The sequence below is a fragment of the Chelmon rostratus genome, chromosome 12 (assembly GCF_017976325.1).
Source record: "Chelmon rostratus isolate fCheRos1 chromosome 12, fCheRos1.pri, whole genome shotgun sequence".
NCBI lineage: Eukaryota > Metazoa > Chordata > Actinopteri > Chaetodontiformes > Chaetodontidae > Chelmon > Chelmon rostratus.
In genome coordinates this window covers 14528735-14540950 of record NC_055669.1, presented here as the reverse complement: position 1 = coordinate 14540950, position 12216 = coordinate 14528735, and the positions used below count along the sequence as shown (strand labels likewise).

The 12216-nt window shown below is 40.1% G+C and overlaps 1 protein-coding gene across 4 annotated transcripts in view; it reads right to left on the bottom strand.

Moving 5' to 3' along the window:
• Positions 1 to 2279: 2279 nt before the first annotated feature.
• Positions 2280 to 12216, bottom strand: part of kmt2cb (lysine (K)-specific methyltransferase 2Cb) — a 67431-nt gene continuing 57494 nt past the window's right edge. For all 4 annotated transcript variants that reach the window (XM_041948280.1, XM_041948281.1, XM_041948283.1 and 1 more), the window contains 15 exons: positions 11993 to 12122; positions 11089 to 11236; positions 10739 to 10923; positions 10429 to 10565; positions 9310 to 9592; positions 8545 to 8684; positions 7957 to 8070; positions 6757 to 7873; positions 6517 to 6653; positions 6265 to 6407; positions 5976 to 6150; positions 5732 to 5848; positions 5565 to 5638; positions 4236 to 4344; positions 2280 to 4129 (listed from right to left, as the gene is read on the bottom strand). In XM_041948280.1, coding sequence (XP_041804214.1) covers positions 4037 to 4129; positions 4236 to 4344; positions 5565 to 5638; positions 5732 to 5848; positions 5976 to 6150; positions 6265 to 6407; positions 6517 to 6653; positions 6757 to 7873; positions 7957 to 8070; positions 8545 to 8684; positions 9310 to 9592; positions 10429 to 10565; positions 10739 to 10923; positions 11089 to 11236; positions 11993 to 12122 — 3102 coding nt within the window. In that variant the 3' untranslated portion in view covers positions 2280 to 4036. The remainder of the gene's footprint in view (positions 4130 to 4235; positions 4345 to 5564; positions 5639 to 5731; positions 5849 to 5975; positions 6151 to 6264; positions 6408 to 6516; positions 6654 to 6756; positions 7874 to 7956; positions 8071 to 8544; positions 8685 to 9309; positions 9593 to 10428; positions 10566 to 10738; positions 10924 to 11088; positions 11237 to 11992; positions 12123 to 12216) is intronic.

The window sequence follows — 12216 nt, the reverse complement described above, 5'->3', positions numbered from 1 at the left end:
CAGGGCTATATATTTGCCGTGTTTACTTGTCGTTTCTTAAGCGCATTTCATTTCCGTCCTACAAGCATTTCCTTGTACGAAAGCAGGAAAGGCAAAAACGGAGACGCACAGCGAGGAAAACACGTTTCTGACGGGGAAGCTAATTTCGACACACCAGCAAGTGTCACATGTACACAGATGGCTCACCAACAGATGTCAGCACGACTCAGAGTTTAACTGGTTTGATGGACAAGAATATAAACAAATCGACGAAGGACATAACCATGAGAAAATTGATAGTAGTTGCTCCTGATGAAAAATATAAAACAACAAATACAAGCACTTAAAACAGTATGTCAGTAAATGTATTGTCATCAGAGGTGTACATTTACTTCTACCTGATAACAAGCTATTAGAGAAGGACCACAGAAATGTACAGTGTACAGTATCTTAAAATCAGTTCTAAAATCTGCTGGGTGCCAGTGCTAGGACACTAAAATGTGGCCCATGTGACCAATTCCCCCTGTTTTTAGCATGGATAACTTTCTGCAATATAATGATTATCATATACACAGGCCTACCTAATGTCAGCTGCATTTTAGTATATACATTTTAGTATATTCAGCTGTTTTTGGTATATTTTTGTTGTCTTAGTATATTTTTATTGTCTTGGTATATTTTTATTTCCTAGTATATTTTTATTGCATGTTTATTAGTTTATTTTATTCTACTATCTTTATTTTATTTTATTTTATTTTATTGTTTATTTTATTGTCTTTCCTATTATCTTTCTATCTCTATTATCTTTCTCTGCTCAATGACAATAAAGGCAATCTTGAATCTTGAATCAGAAAGAATAGATCTTGGGTGAATTTCTCAGGTGGTGGACACATGATTGAGTTGTATGTTTGTTTTAAATCAAAATTACAATAAAAGTTACTCTAACATTGTTACAGTAGCTGAGAGTGTGATGAGGCAAAATCACCCAGATGTTGCTGTGTCTCATTTACACAGGGACCAAAATAAGATAACACCCTTCATTCATATTGAGGAAGCTAAGGGTGGCCATCTTTATGTCAGCTAGACAATGCTCACAAAACGTGAGCTCAGGTAGACATGACAGTGACACTAAATGAATGATGTTGCCACAGGGCAGCAACACGAGGACCCAAAACAGAACCTTGAGGAGCTCCACAGTTTACCTCATGGGGGGAGGAGGTGAAAGTATCCAAGACACTGTCACAAATAGTTCTTGTTTTTGAAACCCCACTCCAGGAGCTGCTGTGGCTACAGACGCTGGAGTAAGAACAGACAGGGCCGCTGAGTAATCAGTAGTTTAAAACGCCGCCTAAGATTGTGATGCTTCTGACTCGTGAAATATTTTCCTCTGGCACTTTTGGGTGCAGTGTCGTATTTTTGCATCTTGTCTTTAAAGCGTAACTAGTAAACATTAAGTTTAGTGTACTAAACACACACACATTGACCCGGTTTGCCCTTGTGACACAAATGAGCTATAGGTCCCTGTGCATGCTATATGTTGATTTAATCATACAGTATTTGCCCAAAAACTTAACAGTACTAATATACTAAAATATTATCTGAAATCAGGCATGCTGTGTGTCAAGTTGGTGGTAATTTAATTAAACACTGATATTAATATCCACCATGTAGGCACATCCTTAACTGAAATAGGAAGACCAACTAAAGAGACATCCTCTAATCCTTGCTCAAAGCGCATGCAAGATGTTTTATAAGTTTCCTCTTATCGCAGCAGTATCAGAGGTGTCTAGAGGCAGCAGCAGTATTTTTAGTCAGTCAAACCTGCAGTGAGACTCCCAGGAGTGTTTGTGGGAGGCTTGATCAACATCCAGGCCCAGCACAAACAACGGACAGATTAAATTCAGTTGAATTATAGCGAAAATGATCACGCATATTTGTGTTTAGGGGTCAGGGCCCTCCACAGTCACAAGATGGTTGAAGGGATGAAAGAAAAAATGTCTTTACCAAAATATATATATTTGCTTCTTGGTTGTGAGATAACAAGTACTTTCACCTCACAAGGCCTCTAAAACCACTTGCTTGCATCCTTGCAATAAAAGGGCCTCTAAAAGGATGCTCCATTAAATATATTGACCATTTCTAATCAAAGTAATTGTCATACAGTTATACTCAGCTAATTGCTTTGAGTTTTGCTTGGTAAATATACAACACTATTGCTTAGGAAGATTTCTTATGCCTTAATTTCTTCATTTAAAATATAATGTGTAATCATTGATATCACATATGCAACTGGCTAACATGTAAAATAGTTTATTTTTGTAAATGTTTCTAAATTCAATTCCACAAACTCCAAACCTCATACTCTGTACACTTCAAAAGGCATTTCAAAAAAAAGGAAAAGAAAAAAAGAGAAAAAAAAAGAGAAAACATAATCTGACTACACGACCAAGAAAATGTAGCACAAACACACTGGCAGGATGATGTAATATCATACAAGAGAAGAAAAATATCCAAGAAACAATTTTGTTACAACCATTCATTGAGAAAATATATACAATTGAGTCTTCGGAAAGTTAAAAAAATACATGCCATATACATTACAAGTTCTAAGACTGTCTCCAAAATTTTACAGTCAACTTGAAATTGTGCACGCAAAAACTCTTCCGTTTCTAAGCATGTGACTTGTGAAGTGTCAGTATAAGAAATATTTCTTATTAAGGAGAATGCCATCTCTGTCCAAAAAGGTAGAACAACCTACGGTTCCATGTAAGAGTTCCCCACACTCTTTTTCTTTCTGTCACACACTGGTTCGTCTAACTCACAATATCATTAGACGTTTGCACCTTATTTTAAAAGCAATGTAAAAACAAAAACAGGTAAATACATGTTGGTGTTCCTATTCGTGTTAAAAAGTTAAAAAGTCGTTTTTGGGTTTCAAAACCTAATTCACAGTTCTTTAAAATCAAACCTGATTAACAGCAAACAGATCACACTGATCTCTTACTATTTGAAGAGTCTTTTTTTTTCTTTTTAAGATTCTGTAACTGATAACTCGTTACGTTAGTCAACAAAAATATTTCTTTTTTGAGTGGTCAAAGTATGTGTAAGTCACAAAACACTACGCTACAATACCTTACTTTTAATACAACAAAAATACTTTGTGAATTATTGTGGTTATATTACAAATTCTGTACAGAATAATCATAATATATACTCTCAAACTGAAATAACGTCCATCTTAAATAAATTTCAATGACAAACAGAACAAAAACAATTTAAAAACACCCAAACATCAAGAAAGGTTAAGGTAGCATTTGGTCGGTTATTCCTATAGTTTTCTTTATGTACATTTATACAAAAGTAACAGCATGTCTTCCTCAATCTTCAAAAACAATAGCAATCTAGCCTTCTTTAACTCAGTCTCATCATTTTGAGAATAAAATTCATTCACTCAGTAATAAATACAAAACCTCTCGAATTCCACACAAATCACATGACAGAGACCTATGATAAAACTGACTCATGGAATCAAGTATTTTAAAAGTTTTCGTGTGTGTGTTTTTTTGTTTATTTTCTTTTTTAGTGCAAGTTAATATTCCCTTCGCAGTATTCATTGCTGTACATTCCTCATTCAGTGATGTCTACATTTAGTCATACGGTATACATTAACAGTATGAAACAAAAGGGCCTGCCCTTAGTAAGCAATAAGGCCGCACCCTGCACAGTGCTTTCTCATTCGCTGGTGGATTCCGCACCCCATGTACACCAAACACACAGATACATACATACACACAGACAGAGGCATCTCATACGACACAGCCTCTCACATATGGCACAAGTCAAATCCTGCTACCGTGTTACATTTCCCTTCCTCCACCCAGTTGTTTCGCTTGATCTTGATGAGCCAACAAGTAAATTCATTCATCTCTCCAAGGGTTCAGGCCTTCTGCTTATTCATAAAATGACTTTAGTGTGACGCCTTTTTTTCTCTGTGCAGAGGTCACAGCATCCACACACTATAGCAAGGAATGCGTTTAGATTTGTCGTTTTGTTTTCTTCAGTTAATCCACTTCCTGCACTCGGGAGCCCCACAGTGGCAAGCGATCTTGTGCTGACCCTCCACAGTGTCAAACTGGTAGTCGAAACACAGCTGGAAAACAGGGAGGGAAAGATCAGTCTGTCAGCAACACACTGGCACTGCTAACACGTACATTCATGCAGCTGCATAAGTAAGAAGTATAACTAAAGAAATGTACCTCCTCTCCTTTGTCAATTCTGCGAATGCAGCTGATGATGATTTTGTAACCCCTTTCGAATGTGACCACCTCAGCAACGCAGTTCGGAGCACAAGAGTGGTTGATATATCTGGAAAATACAGCAAAAATGGAGACAATGAATGAGAATGAATGGGGTGTCATCTTGGAAAACCATATCTACTTCTTTTAATATGAAGAACAGCACTGTGCCACATTCTAAGCTGGACCACAAAAGACTTAATCCTGCACATAAATATTACAAAAGGATCATCACAATTTTAAGCATTATGTCCAGTATACAGTATAATTAAAAGCCATCAGCAGCTGTATTAAGATATTATGTTTATGTTAAATTAATGTGTGCATGCAAAGACAGACACTAAAGCTCAACAATGGCAAGCAATGTGTGATGAGCATCTGGGAGGGAGGTAAAGCAACAGAAACTGTGTGTATGAGCAAGGTACGCAGTTTAAATTGAAATTATTATTAATAATTAGAAATTAATTTATTGTTTATCTATTTTGTTAGCTTTAAATCATATATTTCGAGAGACTGCTAGAGACTGTACATCATAAGTCATATTTCAAAAACAATGCACAATACACGTCAGTCAGGCTCTCTGAGTTTTATTTGAGCAGAATCATTGTTACTGCTTACAAAGTGTTAAAATACGTAATTTTTAAAGTAAACTGCTAAATTCAGCTGTTTCAAGCTAGTGCTGTAAGAATGATATACTGTATATGAGCTGCCCTTTTCTGTCACACGTTTCCATTTCCATTGATCGGTGGCTGTAGTTTAAAACCCACTGGGAATTTTGAGTTTGAGTTTTGATCCAATGCGGTTGCTGTAACTGGTAAGTGTGGAGTGTTTATGATGCACGGTAGATTGAGTTTGACTGAGCATATGAAATATATGCCTCTATGTATGAGCACACATGTCATTTTAAGTTAAGCATATCAAGTAAATGTTCATTTCTGTTCTGTTCCCATTATGTGTTAGTATCGAGCAAACTGATAAAACTGATTCAGGAATCCTAAAAAAAGAAACAAGGTAATTAAGTGAATTGATTTTTTCCCCCACCCCCAGTATTTTTCCTGATTGGCTAAAAGGCAGTTTGACTATATGTGAAATTGAATGGTATTGCTCAGATGCTGAATTTGATTATTAAAAAGACGCACTTCATATTTAGATCACGACATTTAACATGTTACAAAACCGTTAAATTCCCAGACCAAAAATCTAATTAAGAACAAAGAACTAAAATAAAGAAAACAAATGTTATTTCTATGTTCTCATTAAATGTCAAACAACCAATGCAACTTTTGGTACCTTGCTAGCCCTCCAGTTCGAGTGGCATCAACAACATGTTCACTGTCGATGCGGAACATGAACACTGCCCGGTTCTGTCAGGGAGAGAGGACAATTTTTTTGCCGTTTTGCAGAAAGTAACTTCAATCAAAAGATCAGCTCAATAAGTATTAAAAACAGATGCTTACCTGAGATCTGTAGATCTTCTCCTTCCTGATGGCAACCTCATTTCGGAGGATGGTTCCATTGTATTCAATCACCATGGTTTGTTTTTCGATGTCTCGAGCAGCAAACAGCCCCAGGCCCTGTGAGTAACATTACACAAGCAGGTATTATATATTATGTTCACAGGAAACAGAATCCAAATATATAAGCCTCTGTTAAAACTGAGAAATAAAAAGAAAAAAATTAAGTGACTATGTTAACACCAACCTGGATGCGGGAGCGAGCCAGATAGACATTGGCTCTCCACTCACTCTTCATCCAGCGGTACTGAGAAGACCTGGGGTGCACTACCGGAGGCTTGTTATGGGGGGCGCCACCTTCTCCTTGGGCTACATTCTGGTTAGACCTGGCACTGCTGCTGGATACAGCCTGTGGCTGTGGCCTGAGAGGGCAAAGGAATGAAAATAATTAGAATATCAACAACAATCAAAATGAAATAATGTGTTTTGCCTTGAGACAATATACGATAATTAATGTCCATTTCACTCAAAGTTACCTTATCACCAGTGAAGTATAGGGAGAGCTGGTTCTTGGCTGGGCGCGGGCACTGCCAGCTGGATTGAACATGAGAGGCAACTCCACAAGAGGGTTGCGTCCGTAACGGAATGAGTATCTGTCACAAGCCTCCACTCCTGGGAGCTGGAATAAATGTGTTAACAATGGGTTTCATTATGCAGCCTCTACAGAATTTGATCTACACATTTTGTTTAAATTTCATATTCTTTAACTGCAAAAAACAGCTACAAACCGATTCAGTGATCTTGGCGACTGCAGGGACTGTGAGTCCAAACAAGTCTTCTCCTTTCAGGTAAACAGGGAAGAGCTTCAGAGTGCCTGATTCGGTTCTTTTCTCAGCAACAGGTCCCAGAACCTTATCCCACACTCCTTGTTACAGTGAGACAAGCACACATGCTGGTTAAAAGCTGCACTCTGGAAAGGCTAAAACACACACAAAATATTTTTCTCCAAAGAACCCATAAGGACAAACCTTTAGCAGAGGTGTCAGTCAGGAGCAGGTCTTGGTAGCCCTGTTCGATGACTCTGATGGTAAACTCTGGCAGTCCCTCTCTGTCCTCAACAGAACAGACGTAGCGGCAACGGCGGTTGCCATGGCGCATGCTCCAGTAAATGCGGCAAGCCTCATAGCCAACTGGGAAAATGGCTGTTGAGGAATGGAAGGCTGCCATTTGTAGAGGGGTTAGTTGGCCCACTGCATGTGACACCAAGCTGCCGACTCGAAAGGTATAGCCCAACTCTGGCTGCCGTACAGCAGTGGCAATCTGACGCACTTCATCTCTTTGGACGTAGACACGTCGGAAGACGGCGAAGCAACGCAGCTCGTGCTCCAATGCTTGTCCAGCTGTTCCCCTGGGCCTGTGGGCATGACAAAGCATGGTCTTGTCCTTGAAGAAGGTGCACTGAGCTTGCAGAGCACAGGTGAAATGGTAGACATTGGTGCAGCGTAGGCGATGGCAGCCGCTGGTGGCCCCAGTTTGCTGGCAGTAGGCGCAGCGCACTGTTTGGCCACGACGCAGTGCAAGCTCCACGTTGATGAGGGCGCCAGCCTGCGTCTCATACACCTCAGTCGACCACAGGGCACAGTTTAGGTGAACCCATACGTCAAGATCTAGATTAAGAAGCCTAGCAGGGCCATCAGTGATCCCATCTCCAAACTGGTGGCAGAAACAGCACCGCCTCTGGTCCCGGAGTGAGACAGGAGGGCGCAGGGAGGCCCCGAGTTTATTCAGGAGCTCATCAATCTTATCCTCATCTGGGAGTTGGGAATTCCCTCTTGGCACCACCACCTGGACAGTCCACTTCCTCCAGCGGAGTCCTTTCTGTCTCTTTCCCTGATGCCAGCCGTCATGAGACCTTGGCCGGGCCTTCAGCTTCACTGTCACTTTTATGGCATCAGACTTGGTCTCTGTCTTGGATGTCTCCCCTGCTGTGGGGAAGGGGATTGGAGGAGTAGAGGGGGGAGACTGTTTGGGCTGAAGCTGGGCCAGGCAATGAACATCCAGTGATGACATGTTGTTACTGTACTGGTGCAGAGTTTTAGAAAGGCTCTCTGTTTGCTCAGAGGCAGGGAGGAGGGACACCGATTCCTAAAAAGATGAGACAAGATCCATGATGTTTACTGCATGTTATTTATAGGTGGTGTTTCTGCATATGTTATAGTGGTACAGACCTTAGTTTCTGCAGTTGACCTGGATTGCTGTGATGATGAGGAACAGTAGAGAAGGAAGCAGCTGTGACTGCAGAAGACCAGGTCTTGTTCAGATTTAAAATGGCCTTTAGATTCCTAATGAGAGAAATCAGTAGTTTTAAAAGGCTGAATAGGGAATGAGGTATTTAATCAAAGTCTGACCAAAGTGAACTGCTTAAGCTCAACTGACATGAAAAGAAGTTCTGAAATAAACATAAAAACATACAATATTTAAATATCCAAAATACTCTCAAGACTGGAGTCATAGGGTATGCTATTTAACTCACTAATTGATCTGAAATGGATTTAACTCCAGCAGGCAGGATTTACATAATCACAGGATAAATGCAGTATTACTGTGGTGCTGTGTGTGCACAGATGTGCATGGCCCTTCAGGCTGAAAGTAGATAATACATCATCTAAAGTAAGGTCTGGATATTTAAAGCATGCTGTAGTTTATTAACCTCAGAATCACACACACAAGTGCTCCAGCTGAAAGGTGCCCTGCCTACTCAATATACCATCATAGCATCTGCCATTCAGAATGTTTAAGCCTAATGAATGTGGTACCTTCATGTGGGCGGGGAGATCTTTGATGGATTTCTGCACTCCATTTCCCAGAACCACGACCTTACAGTGGCAGCACCACTGAGGTTTACATCCAGGGCTGGCAGGGGTCTTCTGGTCAGGTCCTCGAACCAGAGCTGCACCTGCAGTAACAGAAGATATGTTTTTTTTTTTTTTAATGAATTCAAAATGCAGTCTCTGATAGTGAACCTTCAATCATGTGATGTGCGACTTTAAATATTAGCTGGGAAAATAAAACACCCTATTTCACAAGTAAAAGAAATGAGGCTTGACAACTGAAGCAGCGGGCGATGGACTGTTGAGTAAGTGTCCACTTTCTTATCCAAATGTTTCTGTGTGAACAACAATCATTAGGTCTGTTACTCATGTTCTTACTGCAATAAGCAAGAGTTTGTATGTCACAGTGTTCTAAACAAAAATTGTTTGCCCTATTTCATTAGCTGAGACAATCGCTATAATCAATAAGGATGTGTGTCAGCGTGTAGGCTATATGCTACCCTCAGTCCCAGACTAATAATGATACGCAAGACAAGAGGGCAGTTAGTAAAACTGTTAAGAAAGACAATTGCTCCTCTGGACGTCTAAGGATAAACAATTGCATATTGTGATTGTGTTGTTGCTTTGTGGTTTTTCACAGGGAGTCATTATGTTTAGCTTAAATCAGACATGGCATTTCAATTACAGGCTGTAATACATTACTTGAGGGAATCAGAGATGCTCTTGTTTCATTTAGTTTCAATTCCTCACCTGGGCTGTTGGGATGGAAACGGAAATGATGTGCCTGCTGCTGGTGCATCATCCCCTGTGCTCCACTGGGCCTTATCATCTGTCCCGGCCGTCCGTGAAGCCCTCCACTGTCTCCTTGTCCATGGAAGAGCATGGGAGGCCGAGGCTCCATGCCATGGGGGCCCGCCCGTGGACCACTGAGTATGGATAGGGGTCCCCTGTCTGGGGTGCTGCTGACTTCATAGCTGCTGGGGATCTTCACACATAGTAGGTCTGAAATGGCTGCCACTACACCCGTGATGTTCTGAGAAAAAACAAACAAAACAAAAACAGGAATATCTTAGTTGATTCAGTTTTTCATCAAAAATCTCATGGAGAGTTGGAGCAAGACTGGATTTTTGCTGTGTTTGTGTGTGTCTGCATTGATATCCCTGGCTATTTTTAACAATGCTTTTATTGTTAGTACATTTGGTGTTTTATTCTGTTGATTTTTAAGATAAATATTTTGAAACAAATGCAAGACTTCCAAACTAAATTGTGAGAGGCAGGTGAAGCCACTTCCTAAGGTGGACCCCAACATAACCTGAGAGCATGTTGGCCACCAATTAAAAATTATAATTTGGGGAAAAGCTAGAAATTTGGACACATAATGACCTGAAACTGGTATGTTTTTTTACCAGTAGAAAAAGGTTGCAAGACGATAGATACACTAACATCTCACTAATGTTAAGTTTAGAAGCCTGTATAACTGTTCTAATGCAACTTTACTTAAGATAGCAGATAATCAATAACCCATAAAAATAGCCTTGTAACACAAAGTGAATAGGCATATCCAAAAGTTGCCAGTAAACATTAATAATATAAAAATAGCTGTTAAACAATCTGTGCAAAATACATGATTTAATAGTTTTTCTTTACAACAACTGAGTAATTCCATAAACTTAAGACTCTGATGATTAACAAACATGACCGGCAAACTATGATAAAGTTTGGCAGAACAAAGAGCAGTTATTGTCTCCCTCACTGACTGGTCAAACTTTGCCCATTTTGAACTCCATTTTCTGGAAAAAATGTCTGAAAAAGTGAGACTTAATTACAAGTGTTTTCACAGAAATTCAGCATAAACTTGAGTATTCCTACCTCTGCTGCAGCTGGTCTCAGTGTGATAGCTACAGACACCAGACCTTGTTTGGAATCATTAGACATGGGGCCAAAGGGGGAGCCAAAAAACATTGCAGAAGGTTCTGTTTTGATATCCTGCAGTTTGATTTCTGACCCTGGAGAATGAAAAAGGAAGGACATTCATAAAAAAAAACTACCACACAGTCAAAATGCATGCTGGGGTTCTGTGTTTAAATTGCATACACAAAAACATCCAATAAACTATGACTGGAGTCACAGCAATAAATGTTTTAACTGTGCTGATTATGTCAGAGTTGTGTGTCTTTACCCTTTCCATCAGGTGCAGGAAGTATGGGGAGGACAGGAGACAGGCAGGGGGACAGGGGCTCTTCCTTCACCAGAGACAGGTCTGGGTAGCGACTGATCTCAAAGCCAACCACGCTCTCAGGAGATGAGGATGGAACAAAACTGTCAGGTGTGTCCCTGTCTTTGCAAGGCTCCTGTCCTCTATTACTGTAATCATTTAATGAGGAGAAAGAGACCTCTGTCAAGACCATTCAACCCAAATAGATCATCATAACATGAATAATCAACACAAGCTAATGTTATGACAGCTGTTAATGGTGCAGTGGCCCTTCAAAAGACAACTTGAAAGAATTACTGTTATTTGTCTGTTACCTGAGCTCTTCCTGGTTGTTGTGAGGAGGGGTGGGGAGGGAGGCTGGAACATCCACAGTTTTGGGTCCCTGTGCGATGGCCCGGGCTAGTAGATCTTCCTCAGTCCTAAATGGAACATGTAGCGGCTTTGGGACCAGGCCTTTGGACACTGTATGAAATAGCAGCACAATGTCAATATGAATGCACATGCTATGCTGCCTGTAAGATGGAAATACTCAATATCTGATTTCTGTAATTTTCCTGAACCTGTTTCAAGATTATGGTAGTGTGAGATAGTGGGGGGGAAGGTGTGACATTAATACCCCATTTACACCATTTAAATGGGATTTGTATATGGCTACGTTATCCAGATAATATACGCTTCAATCTTGTCTTTGTGTTTACACCTGGTATTTTTTTATGTTCTCATTATCCTCACTGAAATTGGATCTCTGTCCTCCAGAGCCAAACCTGTGTCTGAATAATTTGAGGTGGTTGCAACTCTGCATCCAGACTCCCCTAAAGAAATCAGTTTTGTGAGATGTTCAGTAAGGGGAAACATTAGAAACTTTGTCAAATGCTGTCTGTGACAAATTCATAATCGTTTGTCCCCTCTTGTAAATTGGTAAATGTAACACATCAAGTTATTCCTTTCTTTGTTTAAAAAAAAAAAGGAAAAAAAAAAGGAAACACTGTTGCAGTGCCGGGATGTAGGCTACTCCGTGACCAGATAAATTATATGCCTTGTTAACAGCAGATCTGATGCACAGATGAGTGCAATACACAGTCGCACACACAGTTATTTCTTACTATATATCATTAATTTCCCACCCAACAACAACAACATATCCTTAGTGCTAAACTAAAAATAAATCTTTATACCAGGTTTAAATGGGGTCTAAAGTACATCCTCATGAATGCTTACCCATGGCAGCAGCTTTACTGGCAAGCTCTTCTGTTGTGGCAAATCCATTGATCATTTTCTGTCGGTTCACAGGTGGTGGTGTGGGAGGAAGAGACGCCGGTGGTGTTGGTGGATTGCTCAGATTACTCTGCTGTAGGAATCAGAACCAATACAATGTCAGCACATCTTGCTACAGACACACTTGAGACACATCACTGCCTACTGTGATCCAACTTAGTAAGGTA